At 41.1% G+C, this 21,189-nt stretch overlaps 2 protein-coding genes and 1 pseudogene across 4 annotated transcripts in view; 1 reads left to right on the forward strand and 2 right to left on the reverse strand.

Moving 5' to 3' along the window:
* The window catches only part of UCHL3 (ubiquitin C-terminal hydrolase L3), a 99,026-nt gene extending 81,038 nt beyond the window's left edge, over window positions 1–17,988 (reverse strand). The window contains exon 1 of the mRNA XM_045811047.2: window positions 17,850–17,988. The gene's annotated coding sequence lies outside the window, so the exon portion shown is untranslated. The remainder of the gene's footprint in view (window positions 1–17,849) is intronic.
* On the reverse strand, window positions 2,323–6,279 carry LOC123801096 (V-type proton ATPase subunit E 1 pseudogene; annotated as a pseudogene).
* The window catches only part of TBC1D4 (TBC1 domain family member 4), a 181,978-nt gene continuing 177,552 nt past the window's right edge, over window positions 16,764–21,189 (forward strand). For 2 of the 3 annotated variants that reach the window (XM_045811042.2, XM_087865086.1), the window contains exon 1: window positions 16,764–17,924. In XM_045811042.2, the coding sequence (XP_045666998.2) occupies window positions 17,427–17,924 (498 nt within the window). In that variant the 5' untranslated portion in view covers window positions 16,764–17,426. The remainder of the gene's footprint in view (window positions 17,925–21,189) is intronic. The other variant, XM_087865087.1, reaches the window with a different exon arrangement.

A 21,189-nucleotide genomic window follows, 5' to 3' on the forward strand; every position in this document is an offset into this window, starting at 1 on the left:
GATGTTGGCCAGTTTGGTGTTGAGTTTTTCCAGGTATGCTTTTCAATATATTTTCCAGGTTTTTAATTTTGTTTTGTTTTTTTCCTTCAGGAAAATTTTCTTGGATTATTTTGTTCTGTTCTATTGCTCTAGTTCTCTCCCTTGGGTACTTCTGGCATACACATGTAGGAATTTGTCTTTTTTATCTGTTTCTTTCTCTCAAATCTGTTTCACCTCCTTCTTCATTTCTTTTTGATTTTTAACATTTTTCTCCTCTTAAACGTCAATTTCTGCTAAACCATTATTTGTTGCTTTTATATGGTCCTGTGTTTCTTGTTTATGCTTCCTTAAAAATTTTTAAGTTATATCCTGAGCTCTCTCATTTTTTCCCCTACATAAACCTTTTGTTTTATTAAATAAAGCACATTTACTGTGGCCGATGTCAAAGAGGTTACTGCCTATGTTCTCCTCTAGGATTTTGATAGATTCCTGTCTCACACTGAGGTCTTTCATGCGTTTTGAGTTTATCTTTGTGTATGGTGTAAGAGAATGGTTGAGTTTCATTCTTCTGTATATAGCTGTCCAATTTTCCCAGCACCATTTATTGAAGAGACTGGCTTTTTTTCCATTGGATATTTTTTCCTGATTTGTTGAAGGTTAGTTGACCATAGAGTTGAGGGTCCATTTCTGGAGACTCTATTCTTTTCCACTGATCTATGTGTCTGTTTTTGTGCCAGTACCATACTGTCTTGGTGATCACAGCTTTGTAATATAGCATGAAATCAGGCAACATGATGACCCCAGTTTTGTTTTTCTTTTTCAACACTTCCTTGGCGATTCGGAGTCTTTCCTGGTTTCATACAAATTTTAGAATTGTTTGTTCCAGCTCTTTGAAAAATGCCAATGGTATTTTAATAGGGATAGCATTGAGAGTGTAGATTGCTCTGGGCAGCATAGACATTTTAACAATGTTTATTCCCCCAATCCGTGGGCATGGAATGTTTTCCATCTTTTTGTGTCTTTCTCAATTTCTTTCACAAGTGTTCTGTAGTTCCTAGAGTATAGATCCTTTACCTCTTTGGTTAGGTTTCTTCCTAGGTATTTTATGGTTTTTGGTGCTATTGTAAATGGAATCGATTCTCTAATTTCTCTTTCTATAGTTACATTGTTAGTGTATAGAAAAGCAACAGATTTCTGTGCATTGATTTTGTATCCTGCCACATTCCTGAATTGCTGTATAAGTTCTAGTAATTTGGCGATGGAGTTTTTTGGGTTTTCCACATAAAGTATCATGTCATCTGCAAAGAGAGAGAGTTTGACTTCTTCTTTCATGATACATCTCCAAAGGCAAGGGAAACAAAAGCAAAAATGAACTTTTGGAACTTCATCAAGATAAAAAGCTTCTGCACAGCCAAGGGAACAGTCAACAAAACTAAGAGGCAACCCACGGAATGGGAGAAGATATTTGCAAATCACATTAGAGATAAAGGGCTGGTATCCAAGATCTATGAAGAACTTCTCAAACTCAACACCCAAAAAACAAATAACCAAGTCAAAAAATGGGCAGAAGTCATGAACAGACACTTCTTCAAAGAAGACATACAAATGGCTAACAGACACATGAAAAAAATGCTCGACATCATTAGCCATCAGGGAAATTAAAATCAAAACCACATTGAGATACCACCTTACACCAATTAAAATGGCAAAAATTAACAAGGCAGGTACCAACAAATGTTGGAAAGGATGTGGAGAAAGAACCCTCTTACACTGTTGGTGGAAATGCAAGTTGGTACAGCCACTTTGAAAACCAGTATGGAGGTTCCTCAAGACCTTAAAAATGGAGCTACCCTATGACGCGGCAATTGCACTCCTGGGTATTTACCCCAAAGATACAGATGTAGTGAAAAGAAGGGGCACATGCACCCAAATGTTTATAGCAGCAATGTCCACAATAGCCAAACTGTGCAAGGAGCTGAGATTCCCTTCAACAGACGAATGGATAAAGAAGATATGGTTCATATATACAATGGAATATTACTCAGCTATCAGAAAGGATGAATACCCACCATTTGCAGTGACATGGATAGAACTGGAGGGGATTAAGCTAAGTGAAATAAGTCAGGCAGAGAAAGACAATTACCATACAGTTTCACTCATTTGTGGCTCATAAGGAATAGCATGGAGGACATTAGGGGAAGGATGGAAAAACTGAAGGGAAAGAAATCAGAGGGGGAGAAGAACCATAAGGGACTATGGACTCCCAGAAACAATTTGAGAGTTTCAGAGGAGAGGGGGGTGGGGGGGATGGGGTAGCCCAGTGATGAGTATTAAGAAGGACATGTGTTGTAATGAGCACTGGGTGTTATATACAAATAATGAGTCATGGAACACTACATCAAAAACTAATGATGTACTGTATGGTGACCAACATAGCATAATAAAAAAAAAAAATTCCTGGGGAAATGGCTCTGACATAGCTATAAATATAAGAGCTCCCATAAAAAAAATAAATCCACTTAAATAAATAAATAAAATAAATAAATAAATAAATAAATAAATAAATAAATAAATAAAGCATATTTACATATGAGGAAAACTACTAGGGCCAAGTAACAGAAGCTACTACTGCTATAATGAATGCTTGCCACATGCATATTGAATCAAAAGAGCAGAGACTTACAAGGGTTTATGTTACCCACTCGGGTCCTTGGACTCTCCAAGCAATAGAAATTTCCTAGAGACCAAGCCAGAAGTTCCAGACAAGGCTTTAATTGGGGCCGGCTTATGCTTGAGTACCAAGGAGACAGCACAAAGGAAAAAGTCCTTCCAGCTGGCTCTCCAAACAAAGCCTGGGGCAAATTTGTAAAGAGACTGAGGTGGGAAAGAAGTGATATCGAAGCATGCAGGGGCAGGGAGATACAGGCAGTTGGGCACACAGGTTCTGAGGACAGTAATTGTTTTCTCATGCATCATCATGTCTCATTAGCATGTTAAATCCCCACCCCTGGGTGTGATTTTGAGTATCATAATGAGGGAACAACTCAGTGAAAGGTCAGCTCTGAAGTCCACCTTGGTGCAGACTGGTTTGGTTGGGTCTTTGCCAGTCTTCGTAGTGGAGTCCTTCCTTTGGTAAGCATCCTGTTTCTGCACTCCTGCAGGACATGCTACTCGAGAAGCCCAGGGTTTCAGCTATCAAGGAACCCCGTATTTTGTGGTCAGGATTGAGGGGACTCAAGTCCAGTCTCTGGTCTGTCTCACTTAAAACTCTCCAAATTAGATCTCTGGAGCTAGAGAAAGGGCAGAAGACTGGATAAGTCATACAACCATTTTCTGATCTCCTCTATCTCATGCTCAAAACCACTGAAAGTTGCATGACTTCTAGAACTGGAGGCATGTTCCTGTTTGTTCAAGAGCATCTTTCCCCCTATGTTAATGGTTAGAACAAAGGCAATAGCTATGGAAGAGGTATTCCACTGATAAATACAGAACTATATCAGAACAAAGAGGAGGTGCCATAGAAAATCTTGTTTTTTCAAATATCAGATGCTTTCATAATACAGTCATATGCAGTGGGTAAAGCTCCACCTCCCACAGGCTTAATCCAAAAACTTGCTGTTGCTATTCATATCAACAAGGCTCACCATATTTCTGGCATCATTCCTGAACTAAGAGATCCAGCTGGTTTTTTGGGTACTGGAAAACTTTATTTTGTGACCTCCATTAGGATTTCAACACTGTTGGCTATTTACTCAGAGAGGTAGACCTCTTGATCAATTTAGACCTCAGCAATTTTGTCTATAGGGATCATTTTCTGCACTTCAGTCTTTACTAGAAGGAAGTCCCAATCCTGCAATGAACAGTCATTAGAAGCTATAGCAATGGGTATAAATCCTTAAGGACCAGTGCTTCCAGCACTCAATGCCCAGTTGTACCTTTTATCACCTTGTCGAGCATCTGTTTTGCTTCTCTTAGATCTGTAATAAGGTCATTTCTGCCTCAGAAGACTTTTACATTTGCTTGGTTCAAGCTGGACATTTAAATTTCCTTCTGCTACACAATCTGCATTTTTCTCCTTTCATGATATTCTGTCACATTCAGTCTTTTTGTTTGAACAAGAGAACCTTTCTAATGTTTTATGCTTCCTTTGCCTTTGCCTCTTTTCCTTCTGCTTTCTTGTTGTCTTCTTATTCAATGAAAGCTATCATGCTTAATCTCCTATTGTGTGTCCGTGTTGCTGAGGTCCATGGCAAAGCCTAGGCGATGGCTCAAGCTGATCTTTGAAGGGAGAGTTGAAAGAAGTTTTGCCAAGTTCTTGGCATTTTTGCTTTAAAACCACAGATTCTGGAGTGCCTGGGTGGCTCAGTTGGTTAAGTGTCTGACTCTTGGTTTCGGATTTGGGGTCATGATCGCAGGGTCATGGGATTGAGCCCAGCAACCAGCTCCGCACTCAGTGGGGGGTCTACCTGAGGATTCATTCTCTCTCTCTCCCTCTGCCCCCCACTTCTCTAAAAATAAATAAATAAAACTTAACCCCAGATTTTTGTTTTGCAGTTTTTGAGTTTTTCTAATGCTAATTTATGTGTTTTAAATGGATTTTATACTTTGCTTAAAATTTTTTAGCTTATTTTGAAATGTTAGATTTTACAGTTTCCCAATTTGTTGGCATGTCTTTCTGAAGTGTTTTCATCATAGAGTGTGGGGATTTTATTCTGCCCCTTATTCCTTTTCTTCTTATAGTAACTGCATGAAATTTGACCGCAATTCTTTTTTACTGCTTATTTTGAAAATGAAGTAAGTTTTCCCACACTTTTATAATGGGGGAGGTCCAAAAAGATAGATTTTCCCTTATTCCAGGAATCCTTCTGTTGTTTTTGCAAAATAACAAGAAAAAAAAAATAGATTTCTTTCAGAAATCTGCCTCTCACTGCATTTTTTTTTTTCTTTTTTTAAAGGAAAGCAATGGATCACTTAAAGGAGAATTACTTTAAAACAAGGAGTATCATAATGGGTAGCTGAGAAAGGAGTGGAATTTTAATAAGAGGTATGTATGGAGTTTAATAATCCAAAGCAGAGATTAATAATTCTTCTCTAGAGTTATAGCCCTAACCCTGAAATATGGCCTCGTCTAAATAACCTATTGCACACACATTGGAGCAAACTGATGCGAAAACTTAGCAACTAATCCAGAAGCAGTCCCATCACTTCTCGGAATATTTTTTAACCCTTCAGCCATCGTTTTTTCTTTCTTTCATCTCCTCCCTTCACCCATTTGCTTAAAAATAAATTTTTTTTTTAAAGAATTTATTTATTTATTTGACAGAGAGAGCCAGCGAGAGAGGGAACACAAGCAGGGGGAGTGGGAGATGAAGAAGCAGGCTCATAGCGGAGGAGCCTGATGTGGGGCTCGAACCCAGAACGCTGGGATCACGCCTTGAGCCGAAGGCAGATGCTTAACCACTGCGCTACCCAGGCGCCCCTAAAAATAAATTTTCTAGGCCAACTTTTTCACTGTTTCCTCTTAAGTAATCTCACTATTAGATAATCCTCTATTTTGGCCAAGTTCTCCATGAAGCTAAATTTTTAGGAGAACTGATTTAAAGTTCCCTAGAGTTTGTAAAAAAAAAAAAAATGCATTATATACATACTGTTTATTGGTTAGGTAATGACTACAAATCAACACATAGTTTATTCAATCTTCTGTTCAATTTTCATGTTGAGTTGTAATATTTACCCTTATACAGATTTGGCAGTTCCTCTGATTGTGTAACAAACCCACTCAGCTTACGACTATTTTCTCTTTCAGGGGAGTGCTAGGTTTTCTGTGTTACGTCCTGATAGGTTTTCCTTGTTGATGCCATGGGCTAAGGTCATAGTGCTGTAGATTTTGAAGCAGGATCTCCTCTCAGAGGGAGAAGTTCTTTTTTTTTTTTTTCTTTTTAAATATTTTATTTATTTATTTGACAGAGATAGAGACAGCCAACGAGAGAGGGAACACAAGCAGGGGGAGTGGGAGAGGAAGAAGCAGGCTCATAGCGGAGGAGCCTGATGTGGGGCTCGATCCCATAACGCTGGGATCACGCCCTGAGCCGAAGGCAGACGCTTAACTGCTGTGCCACCCAGGCGCCCCAGAGGGAGAAGTTCTTTCCACCATCAGCCACATGGAAGAATGGAGGTTTTAAGGCCTCGGGAGGCTAGAGCAGGGGCTTAAGGGCAGGATTCTGTGACCCTTGCTTCTCTGCCCAAACATGACTCAAGTTCTGCGAGAAGGGATTATGTAGACAATGAAGTAGGTGTACCTGACTGTTTACATCTTATGCTCGGTTTGCTCCTTTGAAGACTGGTGGGTGCCTTGATGGTTGGGTCAGTATCTGGGGAGGCAGGTGTCAGAACTGCAATGAGCTATGAGAAATGTCCTCAAGGTGGAACGATGAAATACTGTCCAGGTAGGGAGGCAGAACCATCAAAGGCTATGGACTCTCAGGAGCCATGTTTCAAATCTGGTGGAGCACTGCCAGCAAAATAAAGGAGAGAACAAATATTTAAGTTCATGGTCTAGAGTTTCAAGAGAGGGAGAAACAGGTGAAGGTGCCTGATTCAATACTGAGGTCCAGTACGGGGAGTATATGCGGGGCGACCCCTTTCACGAGCCATCACACATACTGCAGAGGCTGGCAGGGGCTTAAAGGGGCTTTCCTCTGAAGCTTCTTTTCAGAACACAAAACTATTTCATCAACCTTTTTCATTCTTCTCAGTGGTTCCACTATACTTTTATTTCCCTCAGATGATCCCATCTTTCATTTCACAGAAAAAATAGAGGTCATCTGATGGAAATTTCTCCAGTTCTTCATATCACATCTATCAAATGACCTGTATCCACACTTAATTCCTTTTCTTTGCTTTTTTGATGGAAGAAATATCCTACCTCTTGTCTAAGGATAATTCCTTCACCTGGTTTCTGGATTAAATGCCTTCCCGTCTTGTCAAGGAATTTACTAATTTAATAAACACTTACTGAGAATCTACTTCGTAACAGACATCATGCTCCATCCATTCTCTCTTTTGTAGTTTCAACTGCTCTCACTCTACTGGCTCCTTCCCAACAGTCTTTAACCATGCTCAGCTCTCTCTCCCAGTGAAAAACCAACTAGGCCAAACCAACTGAAACAAAATCTTTCACCGTACCTCCTTCTTCAGCTACTAGCTGTCATTTTTCTGTTCACTGCCAAACATCTCTAAACATTGTCTGTACTCAGGGTTTTCATGTCTGCATATCTTATTCATTCTGCAACCCACAGATTTCCAGCTACTGCTCTTAAGGCTCCCAGCAAAAAAGTGCTTTCACTGTGGTCACCTGTAACCAGCTTGTGGCTAAGCTGCATGGAACCACTTCAGTTCTCACTTTGATCTGTATGCAGCAAACAAACAAACAAACAAACGTGGACACTTCTTTCACTGGGTTCCTATGATACCACGTTCTCCCCGTGTGTCTGGTTCATCCTTCTCAGTCTTTTTGCAAGCTACATTTTGGTCTGTATTTCTCTTAAGTGCTGATGTTCCTCAGGGTTTCCTGGGCAATCTTTCCTTCTCTTTGTCAGCACATTATGGTTGATGTCATCAGCTTCTAAGACAGTAATTATCATCCATATCATGTAGGAAAGATACTTGACATTGTGTTGACGTGAAGCTGCTGGAATCTCAAAGACTGTTTTGTTTAAATTGGTCTGTAGGGAGAAGGCCAAAATAAATCTGTGAATGAAAACTGATTAGCAATCTATTTCATGCCAATTAAATACTAGTGGAGCGAAAAAGAAAGTTATTAAGTTTATGGTAGTATTTTAGTCATCCCAACGCAGATGCACACAGTCGATTGTTACAACAATGAAGTTTCATGCAATACTCATGTAGTGGAAAAATACATTATCATAACAAAATGGGAAACAAACTTTACCGTATCTATTGCCTTGAGTTAATATTATGTTTCGAAGAAGATGATGATGGTAATCCCTTTGTAATTAAAAAGGAGACTATCACAAAGAAGGTTCTTTTTGTCCTTCTCAGCAAACTGTCCAGTGATTCGTATTTATAAGGGACAGACCTGTATATGTAAATTGAACATGGCCTTCTTCCCACCTGGCTGGTGCTACATATTCTTTGTGGGTTTATGATATGTGATTTATAAGTATTATTAAATCTTCTCCTTTACCTTAACACCTGTGCTTGTTATTCTCCATTTACTTATCTAGATACTTTGTCTGCCCTTCTCTCCTTTACCTTATGCCCTGGAACATTGTCCTTTGAGAACTGTATCACCTGTGCTCCTTTGGCTTGTCCAGTGGAAGATGTACCAGCGGGAGATGTAACACAGGAGGACAGCAAGGTCAGGCTATTTCTTCTCTGCTCCTTTCCTGCTCAGTGCCATATCTCTGGCAGTATCTGTGTCCCTCTCCAACGAAAGGTTCTGCTGGGCTGTGCCTCCCATGAGGTTCCATTAACAGATTTTTACTTTTGACTTTTTTTCCCTACCTAGGTGTAATAATGGTTTCCCATTGTTGCAAGTCTCTCAAATGCCTCCATATTCTGTTTTTTCCATCATATCTTCCCATACCTTTGTTACTCCTTTCATTCAATTCTTAATTTGAACTCATTTATGGTGACCTTTTTTTTTTCTTTCCAGGAATCTGACTGAAACGACAATGTTGTAAAACAAGTCCAGTGCCTTACATTCTCAAAAGCACTTGTGTCAACAATTTTCTGTTTCTATTTAGGATTCTCATTGAATAATGTGATGTGGGGTCCTAAGATTTCACCTATACTTGAATCAAGGCTGAAAGCTTGTATTTGTACTTTTGTATTTTTACTACGTGCTAAAGACTCTTAAACGTATATATCTAGCCCATATCTGTTTCCTAAGGTTCAGAACTATATGTTCAATTCCTCTGATTTCTTTGCTCTGATATCCCACAGTTACATAAAATTCCAAATGCCCAATTCCATTGTATCTCCTCAAATGCCCTTTGAACAACTTCTCAGCCGGTTCCTGTCTGTGTAAAGTTAGGGGTCCAGAAACCTCTTTACAATCTGAATAGTCATAGTCCCTATGAGTCTAGCCTGGCAGTACTTTTGGTAATACAGTTCCCTTAAGAACTTTGGGGGCTTTCTATATTTGAGATCAAAGCCCACTCCATGCTCTAGAAGCCAAAGCCACAATTGTTTTCAAAACAGTTTTCTCCTTTTAGACTGATTTATTGCTACTTTGGTATCAGGCTTCTGTGAGACCCTATCTTTGTGCTTTCAAAATGCCACTTTGTTTAGCTGAGAAAGCACCAATTAAAATTCCTTAGAAGCCTTAAAAAGGTGTCTTAGGTTCATACCTTTGATTTGACCTTTATCCTTAGGCCACGTCTTAATTTGAGAACCTTATTTGCTTAAGAAACTGTAGATAAGAGTTTATATTCCAGACTGGCAGGTTCTAGCCTCTCAGTAACATCTACTGAAGATGTGACCCAACTCACTTTACTGCCAAAACAAGTCTTATGACCCACGCCTAAATTGAAGGGGGCAGAGACATCTTCCCATGTGTCAGGATGCAGAGAGGATCAAATATTGATGGACAGTAATAATACTCAATGCATAGTAAGATAAACATCGCAAAAAGGTTACAAAGAAAAGGCTAAAGGCTTTTAGAGCAGGAGGCAATCACAATTAGGATGTCATGTGATAAAAGACAATTCTTCTGTTTTTCTGTCAATGAGTGGAAGTTTATTGCTTCACTTTGTTTTACCATTAGGAAATGGTCTGCTGTGGTTATTATTACCTTGTTTTTAGATCCATACATAATAAACTTATAAAAATGGCTGCTTCCAGAAAGGAAATGGGTTTCTGGGGAAAAGAGTAGAAGGAAGGCTTTTATTTTGCTGTATTTATATCTCTTGTAACATTATTTTTTTAAGAGAGAGAGAGAGAAAGTGAGCAGGTGGAGGGGCAGAGGGAGAGACTCTTCAAGCAGACTCCCTGCTTAGTATAGAGCCCCACACGGGATTCAATCTCATGACCCTGAGATCATGACCTGAGCTGAAATCAAGAGTTGGATGCTTAACCAACTGAGCCACCCAGGTGCTCCAATTTTTTGTAACTTTTTGTAATTTTCTACCATCTACATATGTTATCTATTCCTAACAATTATGAGTTTTAAAAATACTACTTGTGGGGTGCCTAGGTGGCTCAGTTGGTTAGGCACCTGCCTTTGGCTCAGGTCATGATCTCCAGGTCCTGGGATCGAGTCCCCCATCAGGCTCCCAGCTCATTGGGGAGTCTGCTTCTCTCTCTCCCTCTGCCTTTACCCCTGCTTGTGCTCTGTCTCTCTCTCTCAAATGAATAAATAAAATCTTTGAAAAAAATAACACTTGTATATTTGCTCATTTTAATCTCTATTATATTAGAAGCTTGAAAGTTCCATTTTAAAATCATCAAGGAAAATATGAACCAGTTCATCTGTGACAGACTTAAAATAGATTCCTTTTTAAACTTCTTACGGCCCATTAGAAACAATAAGTAAACAAGGAGTCTTCTTATAGGGGGACGGTTTTATTGTAGTATCAATATGTTTTGATGGCAAAAAATTTCACCAAGTTCAAGAGAAAATAGTCAATAATACCAATGTAAATCTACACAATTTTGAAGAGCATAAATGTGAAATGTCATTCAATGATAAAGGAGTGTTTAGTGGGGGAAAATATCTAATCTCACTACACTAATATCTTCACTCAAATATACAGTACTTCACAACTTGTGGCTGATTTCATATGCTTCGTTGAGAAGCTGTTTGACTTGAAAGCACGCATTAAATAAATGTTCATTTTAATCCTGTTTCCTTTCACCCCTCAAATAGGTTTTATGACAACAGAGTTTTTTAGATCACTTGAGGCACATCTGAATTATATAGTCAGACAAAAATAGGTATTGTAAAATTATCTCAGCCTTATGGTAGAAGAAAAATCTGTTTCCTCTGTAGAAATTTTTAACTTCTGAAACTAACTGATTCTGTTCTTTGGCATTTGAGAGAGCCGTAAATCCATTCATTTACCAGACATTTATTAATCACCTTCTGTTTGCAAAGCACTGTGCATTTGATTAGCAATCAGTTGCTATTCATTCCATTCACTTCCTGTCACATTACTCTCATTACCTACTTATGTTGTGCTTCAATTTCCTAATTTTTAAAAAATGGCACTTTTAGAATTCTTGCTATCCATTTATCTGTCAAGGGCATTAGTAAGTAATGCCTATGTTTGAGGTGTGGGCTGGTGTAAATGAATAACTACCTAAATTTCTGTCAAGACATCTTAAACAATGTCAAAAGGCAGGTGTAATTTCTTTGAATAGTCAATGAATGTTTGAAATAAAAATCTGTATTCTCTCTTTTTGTTATGTTCAAAAAAGATAAATGATGGGAAAAACATATGAAATATATTTTGGACAAAATGTTACTATCCCTAATACCCTAATTGTCTTAATACAGGACAATTCTATAATTTGATCTTGGTTACAAAAAAAAAAAAAAGACTAAAGATATGAACAGCAAATCCTTCAAGGAGAAATACAGATGCTCAATAGACATGAGGAGACTATTATTTGCTATTCCCTTCTATTGTTTTCCCATTTTTTATTTTCCAAATTTCTAAACTTATCTCTATTGCTTTCTCCCTTATTATTTCTTTGGGCTTCCCCATGACATTTTTTCTATTTTTTTAAGTTGAATTTTTAGTTCATTTACTTTCATTCATTCATTTTTTTTTAAAGATCTTATTTATTTATTTGTCAGAGAGAGAAAGAGAGAGTGCAAGCAGGGGGGAGCGGCAGGCAGAGGGAGAAGCAGGCTCCTGGCTGAGCAAGAAGCCCAATGCAGGACTTAATCCTAGGACCCTGGGATCATGACCTGATCTGAAGGCAGAAGCTTAACAGACTGAGCCACCCAGGGGTCCCCATTCTTTTTAATTTTTGATTTTATTATTTATTTTAATCAATATATTTACCTATATTTGACAAGTTTTGATATTAAATTACTTTCATCATTTAATTCCATGTATTAGGGGCGCCTGGGTGGCTCAGTAGGTTAAGGGTCTGCCTTTGGCTTAGGTCATGATCTCAGGGTCCTGGAATTGAGCCCCACCTCTGGCTCCCTGCTCAGTGGGAGTCTGCTTCTTCCTCTGCCCCTCCCCCTACTTGTATGTACACATGCATGCTCTCTCTTCCTCAAATAAATAAAATCTTAAAAAAAAATGATTCCATGTATTAAAATTTTCTTTTATAATTAATTTTCTTTTTAATCAGGATTATTCAATATTATGTTTTTACTCTCCAGATATAATGATTTTTAAATCTATGTTTTTATTTTTAACTTACCTTGAATAATAATCATAAAACATGATCTATATGATAGCAATTCTTTGGAATTTATGGGTTTCTTGTGTGACACAGTGCATTGGCAATTTCTGTTTCTTTCAGAGGTACTCTATAAAAATTTTGCATTTTCTATTCAGCAAATGTATAGATTTGATTATACTTGTTTATTTAATTTCAGTGTATCTTGAGAAGGATTTATTAAAATCACCAACTAAAAATGCTGATGTATTTATTTTTCCTGTCACTCCCTTAGTTGTTTTATATATTTGGAAGCAATTTCCTTAGTGCATATGTGTTTAAAAATAATATCTTCTTAGTGCTTTCACTCGCAAATCTTTCTTTGTGACCCCCTTCATTAGCCTCGATTTCTATTTAATTGGATACTGAAACCACTACTCTGGCTTTCTTTTCATTCGTCTGTGCCTGATATATTTTCTTCTATTTATTTATTGCACAGTTTCTGTATTGTTATGTTTTTAAAGTGATTCTGTAAACAAAAGATTCCTGGATCTTTATGTTGTTATCTTCTGGTGGGTTAGACTAATTTACATTTATTATAGTTACTATTTGGAGTTACTTAGCCATACTATTTTAAGTTTTCTATTTATCATACTTTAATTGTGTCCCCCTCTCCTTCTTATTCTCTTTCCTTTCCACTGGATGGATAAATATTCTACTGGTTTGAAAATCATACATTGTATTTTGGTTCCCTAGTAGTTACCTCTTATTTATTCCTTCTTCATCTCCATCACCCAAGTTTGGGGAAACTTTTTTCAGTATCTAAAGCAGGAGAAACTGATCCTGAGCACATACCCTAAGCCTTTGCCATTGCCAGGTCCTTAGCTTTTGAGACCTCAAGGCTAAGAATGGACTCTTTTGTTATCTGTATTTTGCTGTGTCATCCTTCCCCTGGAGCCGAGAAGATGCAGTGCCCTGGCTGTTCCGGCTGAGGGAAGGTCACAGGGAACAAAGGAACAAAGGAGGAAAAACCCTGTTATTATCTCAAAATTTTATTCAGTCACAAACACTTGTGCTTTATCTGCCCCCTCCACTCAGAGCTCCGTTAAATTGTTGGGAGGCATCCTATTATTTTCTAGTACTTTATAGTTAGCTGGTAGATATATTTAGTATGTTTATGAAATAAGCTAATTATATCATTTGGTATATCACTTCTGTGATATTAAAACTCTCTAATCTTTGGTTTCTTCAATTCTAATTTGCTATTTATTCAATTCAATTCATTCATTCAACATTTATTAAGAACCTATTACATGTTAGCTACTTTGCTGGAGGAAAATATGGAATAATTAAAAAAGTAATAATCCCTCTCTCAAAATGCCCTCTTTGTAGTTGAGGGGGGAACACAGATAAATCACCGGATAATTACAAAGAATGCGTTAAGAGCTATAATAGTGGAATGCATAAAAAAAGAGCAAAGAAGAGAGGGCCACTAACTCTGACTGGGGAGATGAGAAACAGCTTCACAGAAGAATGAATTTGAGTTGGGTCTTGAACAATGAATGGGTATTCAAATAGTGAAGGAATGGGTGGGGGAGGGGGAATTCCAGAGTTGGGAGGCGATGGGAAGAAGAGCAATTGGGAGAGGAAGGTGCCTACGAAGTCCCAGAGAGTGAGCACATATGTGGTTGTGGATGGAGAGGCTGTCTGGATGTGGGAGTAGGAGAGACAGGAGCCACAGATGTGACTAGAAAGATTTGTGTTTTGAGCTTCAAAAAATGTATCTTCATTTAGAGATTTTTAAGCAGAGAAGAAAAGTAGATGTTGGATGGGGCTACAGAATGGAAGAGAGAGACAGTCAGAGAGACAGAGGGCACACGGGCTTAGCAGCAAGGAAACGAGCTAAGAGATTGCAACAAACCTTTCCGGTCTTACACCACCACACTAGCTCAGACCCTTACATTTGTCCTGTGCTATAAATTTTTTAACTAGGATTTGACCAGATCTTATCACTTCTAATTAATGGGGACACCATTAATTTAGATTGCGATATTAGAAGAGCATTACTTTTTTGCTTAATAGAAGAGTTCACTTTTGGGTATCACAGGTGGTGGTGCCTATAAGACTATTCAGGAGATATTTCTTGCAAATTATTGGAAATGTTTTTCTGAACATATTCTTTAGCCCATTTTGGGGTGGGGTGGGGTAGGGTTGAGAATGGAAGGGCTGGGGGTCAGAGGTTGATTTATTGCTTCACCATTTAGTAAACATCATAGACTTGCATATTCTGTGCAATTCCTACCAAACATTTTAAAATTGTGTCTTGTCCTCTTATCTTTTTAGAAATTCAGTGATCAAATATATAATGGAGTACTTCTCAAGTGCATGCAATTCTGTAAGGTCCTACAGGTGCTACAGTGGTGGTAAAAATAACTTACCATCTAGTTCATGCATGTAAAAAACCCAAAAATATAAATGATAATAAAACAAGTTATATAAATATACTATAGTATAATAATTTTATAGGACAGGATAAGATTTACAACAGGGTAGCAAACAACTCCATAATCTCAATGGTTTAACAGAATCAAAAAGTTAATTTTTTCACACATAAGCAGTGTGCTGTGGGCCCAGGAGATTCTCCAGGACAGCTGTCCTCCTTGTATTGGCTCAGCATTCTGGGCTTTGATTGCAAGCAACTTCCATATGGACACATTTCCATGATGACCACTGGAGGGGAACAGTGGGTTGGAGGGGTGACTACTGGCAATCAAATGTTTCTACTTAAGATGTGACCCAAGTCACTTCACTGCCAAAACAAGTCTTATGACCCATGCCTAAATTGAAGGGGGCAGAGAAGAACTATCTTCCCATGTGTCAGGATGCAGAGAGGATCAGATATTGGTAGATAGTAATAATACTCAATGCACAGTAAGGCAAACATCGCAAAAAAGTTACTAAGAAAAAGCTAAAGGCTTTTAGAGCAGGAGGCAATCACAGTTAGGATGTCACCTGATAGGGGCACCTGGGTGGCACAGCGGTTAAGCGTCTGCCTTCAGCTCAGGGCGTGATCCCAGCGTTATGGGATTGAGCCCCACATCAGGCTCTTCCGCTATGAGCCTGATTCTTCCTCTCCCACTCCCCCTGCTTGTGTTCCCTCTCTCACTGGCTGTCTCTATCTCTGTCGAATAAATTAAAAAAAAAAAAAAAAGGATGTCACCTGATAAAAGCCAATTCTGTTTTTCTGTCAGTGATGAGGGAAAATTTATTACTTCACTTTATCAGTAGGAAATGGTCTGCTGGGCTCCAAATTCAGTCTTAGCTCCCAACCTGGTTGACTTGGTAGAACCCACAAGATTTCCATGCTCTCCCCAGATCTTTGTTCTTTTGTCCCCCCCTTTTTGGATCCCACATATGTGGCCTAGGATAATGGAATTTGTAGAAGAGAGTTACTGGTAAGGTTCTAGAAGGTTTCAATCTCTTTCCAAGAACTTTTCACTGCTTCTTGAACATATGGGTCTATTTTGCACAAAGATGAGGTGGAGTAGTTAAACCAAGTGACTAAACCTAAACGATTAATAAGGTCTCCGTCTTGGAGCTTAGATGCTTTTTTACAAGAGAACCATCAGGGTGCACCCAGAAATTCAGCATAGGAATAATGGCAACTGATCAGAGTCATCTTACATAAATAGGATAAAAAATAATTCCAGGACTTAACAGAAAGTGAGCATACCATTAAACTAAAAACAGCAAGAAACCTTTGGATTTTGGGTTTTCATTCTTCCTGTAAGTACGTTGGGGAAAATTGAGAACTTGCAGTGTCTTTCTCATTTATTTTGTTTAATTATCGAATTCTTCATTATAATGAAGAGCAAAAAGAATGAGAATGTAATTTGCTAAAATGAACAAAAGAATGCTTTTTCTGCTTTAAAGTTAGAATGATCAAATTATCCCTAAAATGTCTTCTGAGTTCCTTGGAAATATATATATTACTACGTATAAAAGAGTGAGAAATCACTATAATGGATAAAATAGGATTCTTTTTGGGTATTATTTGTAAATAAGATTCAGAAATTATTATGCAGGCTTCAGAAAGAACTGAAACCATGCAAATACTGTTCATAAAAAAGAAATCCCAAGGCCCGATTGACTGCGGCCCCCTCTCCAGAGGGCAGCAGAGACGCGCAAGGGGACAGAGACTTCTGCGACCCGGGAGAGGCGGTGTAGATCCAGGCAGTGCCCGCGCCAGCTGCAGGACTGCTGCCCCTGGGGCGGATTGGAGGGGCGGGCTGGGACCGGGGCGGGAGGAAGAGGGGGAGAGGCGACTTCACAGAAAAGCTTTTACAGGCGACGCTCTCCGCCCGCCGGACGGGAGGCGGGGTAGCGGCCCGATTAAAGTAGCAAGCCTTGGAAGGAAGGAAGGAGCGAGGGAGGGACGGGAACAGTTGGGAGGAGGAGCAGCGAGCTGGGCCGCGGCGACGGCAGGGGGAGCGGCCCAGCGTGGCCACGTTTTGGTTTTGTTGTTTTCCAGTGGAACAGTTCTCGCAGGCCCTTCCCGAGGACTGATAGCGCCGAAGCCCGGGGGCCCCGACCTTCCAGGTGACAGGCGGTCACCCTGGTAGGAGTCAGCTCCGCCCCAAGTCACCCCGCCCGCCCGCCCACAGCCCATTCCCCGCCCAGCGTCGGTCTGCCTGCCCCGGGCGAGCGCGGCGGCCGCAGCGGCTCTGCAGCGCTGGAGCAGGGAGCGACCGGCAGCGGCGCGGGACCCGCGGCGGAGGAAGGGGGAAGTGCGGCCCCCAGGCGCTAGCTAGAGGAAGGAGGATGACGATTTAACCCGCCCTCTCCTTCCAGTCCCGCTGCGGGGCGCCCCCAGGGTGCCCGCCGCCCGAGCCTCCGAGCTGCGCCGGGGGAAGTGCCGCATGGGGCAGGGCCGCTGAAGCGCAGAGTTCGTGGTCTTGCCGTGCCAAAGAGGGCGCGGGGGCCGGGTGCGGCAGTTGGCACAGTTTCGGCGGCGCCTTCAGCGCCGGAGTTGGGGGCGCGGCGCGCCTACCCGACCGCCTCGGCGCTTTCGTGAGGCGCAAGTTATGGAGCCCCCCAGCTGCATTCAGGATGAGCCGTTCCCGCACCCTCTGGAGCCCGAGCCGGGCGCCCCTGCGCAGCCGGGCCCCGGGAAGCCGGGCGACAAACGGTTTCGGCTGTGGTACGTGGGGGGGTCGTGCCTGGACCGCAGGACCACGCTGCCTATGCTGCCCTGGCTCATGGCTGAGATCCGTCGGCGCAGCCAGAAGCCCGAGGCGGGCGGCTGCGGGGCGCCAGCCGCCCGCGAGGTGCTCCTGGTGCTCAGCGCGCCCTTCCTACGCTGTGTCCCCGCACCCGGCGTCGGAGCCTCGGGGGGCGTCGGCCCCGCGGCGGCGCAGCCCAACCCGGCCGTGTTCATCTTCGAGCACAAGGCACAGCACATCTCGCGCTTCATTCACAACAGCCACGATCTCACCTACTTTGCCTACCTGATCAAGGCGCAGCCGGACGACCCCGAGTCGCAGATGGCCTGCCACGTTTTCCGCGCCACAGACCCCAATCAGGCAAGACGGCGGCTGGAGGCGCGCGGGAGGGTCCGGCGCACTGGGGAGGAATAGCCGGGCTGGAGGCACTGGGACCCCTCAGGAAGGGCTGACTGACTCTGGTCCGGCTGCTGGCGCGCGCCCTCCACGTGGCGCGCTCGAGCGTCCACTCCTCCCGTCCCAAGGACGGGGAGTCTGGGAGCTAGCGTTCGGGGGTGGGCGGGGTGGCGGGAGCCGACCACCCGCGGGAGCTGGGGAGAGGGAGGCTGGCCGAGAGTGGTCCCCGGGTGGTGGAGGAGCGGGTGCGCCCCAGGAGGACGCGGCGAGCAGCGCGCGTCTCGGGAGGACTGCGGTGTTTGGGGTGTGCCTGAAGGAGGGAAGCCTGGCCTTGGCCTCGTGTTTGCGTCTGTGCGTGTGTGTGAGAGGAGACGCTAGAGAGGTTTGGGATCCTCAGGGCCCTGCATTCACTCTCGGTCTTGGTTGAGTCCTGCACCTTAACCCACGTGGAACGTCGAGTCCTAGTTACAGCAGCACGTGCAGATCTGCGGGCTGTGAGGCTATTTGGGAGCGGAGTTTAGTGAAAGTTAGTGGACAACCATGTCAGCAAGTACGAATCTGCGTTTAGATGTTAAGTGGAAAGAAAACTTTTTTTTTGCTTGTTGTCCTTTTTTTTTTTTTTTTTTGCAGTTGTTTTACGCACTAATTGGAGACAGATACCAGCTTGGGTGATTTAAAAAGCAGTGTCGTAAAAGAGGCCAAACTCTATTTTCTAATATTTCTCCAAAGTCTACTAAACTGAGGTGTCTGTTACCAAACAGTGAATTTTTACTTCCTTAAAAACAGGCACGCCAGTTTATCTAATGGCTAGAGGAATCTAAACAAAACTCTATGACAGTGATTGTGTCTTTGTTTTTTTTTTTTTTTTTTAAGATTTTATTTATTCATTTGACAGAGAGACAGCCAGCGACAGAGAGGGAACACAAGCAGGGAGAGTGGGAGAGGAAGAAGCAGGCGCCAGCAGAGCAGGGAGCCCAATTCGGGGCTCGATTCCAGGACCCTGGGATCAGGCCCTGAGCTGAAAGCAGATGCTTAACGACTGAGCCACCCAGGCGTCCCAGTGGTTGTGTCTTTGAAAACTGGTTTTGAAATAAAAGTACAAAGAGTTTTTACTGTGATAAGCCCTCAAAATGCTATTCTAAAAATAGCTCTTTAATGTTTGCAAAGTACTTCAGATTCTTTAGAAAAATAATGTCTAAATATAAATAAAGTCTCAGTTGCAACATGTGGCAGGCAGTTCCTTTGGTAGCTGGGAAATTAATAAAAAGGAGAAAAACATCCTACAAATCAGGCTTTTTTTCTTAATTCATTTATTTAGTATCTGTCATTGAAAGAGTTTTTCACAAAAGGCCTGTAGCTGAATAGAAGAAAATAAAAACTCATTGTCTTAGATTTCATAAGTTATTTTGTAAGCTAGTTTAATACCTTAACATTCAGAACTCCCAGTATGAAGTGAGCAATTTTAACTTATATGACCGCTTTTAGATGCATGTTGAAATACCTTTTTACAAATTGTCCAACCATGATTAAAATGAACGTCACTTTGTGCTTATTTGTTCAAAGCTTATTTTTAGCTTTCACTTCTATTGGAATGGGAGTGTAGCCTGTTCTTTATATCTGAAAGTTATCACTAATTTTATTCAGATTTTTTGGTTCTGTCAGTAAGGAGGAAGAAATTGCATTTTCCCAGGATTGGAAGGAATGTTTCATGATTTTGGGTAGTTTATATTAAAGTTATTTTCTTCTGATCTGTTATATGACACATCATTGCTAATTTCACTGTTGGTCAAAGTTCGTTTATGGGTCATGGCACTTAGAATTCTTAACAGTGGATGTTGAGTCCCTCCCAGATTCATTGTTAGGGAATATTTAAAATCATGCCCCCCCTTTTAACCTTAATTATGTATTTAGGTGTTTGAGTCTGAATGTGATATTATTTTACAAATAATAACATGCTTAGGCTCATTTCTCCCTTTGGATCCTGTAGGAACAGTGGCAACCATATGTCCTTTTGATAGAGAAAAAAACCTAACTTTTCCTGTTTATTGCCATTTCCCGGTTGAATCTTTGATCTAAAGATATGGATTCCAGTTTACTCTGAATCCAGAGTATCCCTGCTAGAGGATACTTAATTTGAAAGGCCAGATGTTGTTCCATGAAGGATTATCTCCAGACAGATATCAGGGTTGCAAACTCCAATGCCTGGGATTTGGTTGAGTGAGGTGGAGGTTGAGTGAGGACTGAGGACCGTGGAGTGATGCTCATTTCTCAGGGAGTTACTCAGCACCAGTTGCAAATTGCATTAACAAGATACAAGCCTGGTGTTGCCAGAGATTTGATTTCCTAAGAGTGGAAGTCTGGATTTTTATGTATGACTTCATATTTTAAAGTATTAGCAAATATTTTAAACATTGAAGATTCCTATCTGGACCTAACAAAACACATCTGAGTTTTTGGCTTCAGAGACTTAAGGGCTGCCACTTTGTTTTTCATAAATATTTGTTGAATGGACAAGTGCAATCATCAGACACTGTGAGCTTTTTGCCACTTTTCCGTTTGGGCATCTGGATTCACTTGATACGGCTCTCATAGTAGGCTTAGGGCCATTTTGGGGGAGGACTTTATAAGTAATATTCTCAGAAGTGATGATTCTACAGTTGAACTGGTTCAAGGATGGATTCCTCACATTGTTACCATCTAGGGGTATGCTTCATGTAGAGTAGGCTCTGGATGGTTCTAGGCACCTTTGAAATCAGAAGGAAAAAGAACTACTGTTTGCCCCTGAGTTCTAAATTTGAAGGGGAGAATTATTTAGTTGGACTTTAAGATCATTGTTAAAAGAGTCTCCGGTCACTGAACAAAGTATGGAAGGTAGCCTAGAGGAGTGGGCCTGCAGACATCCATGAATAAATTTGCCTCTGGTTTGTCTCTCATGCCTGTCCCTTTTCTGAAATAGGCCTTTCTGTAGGATGGCCATATGAATCATTGTTTAATGTAGGGTGATTTTTTTTTTAAAGATTTATTTATTTATTTGAGAGAGAGAAAGAGCACATGTGAGCAAGGAGAGGGGGGAGGGAGAGAGAGAAAAATTAAGCAGCCTCCCCACGAGTGTGGAGCTCAACCTGGGCTTGATTTCAGGACCTTGAGATCACAACCTGAGCCAAAATCAAGAGCTGGAGGCTTAGCTGACTGAGCCACCCAGGTGCTTCTAATCTAGGACAACTTTTAT

The sequence above is a fragment of the Ursus americanus genome, chromosome 10 (assembly GCF_024610735.1).
Source record: "Ursus americanus isolate L20-20 chromosome 10, mUrsAme1.1.p, whole genome shotgun sequence".
NCBI lineage: Eukaryota > Metazoa > Chordata > Mammalia > Carnivora > Ursidae > Ursus > Ursus americanus.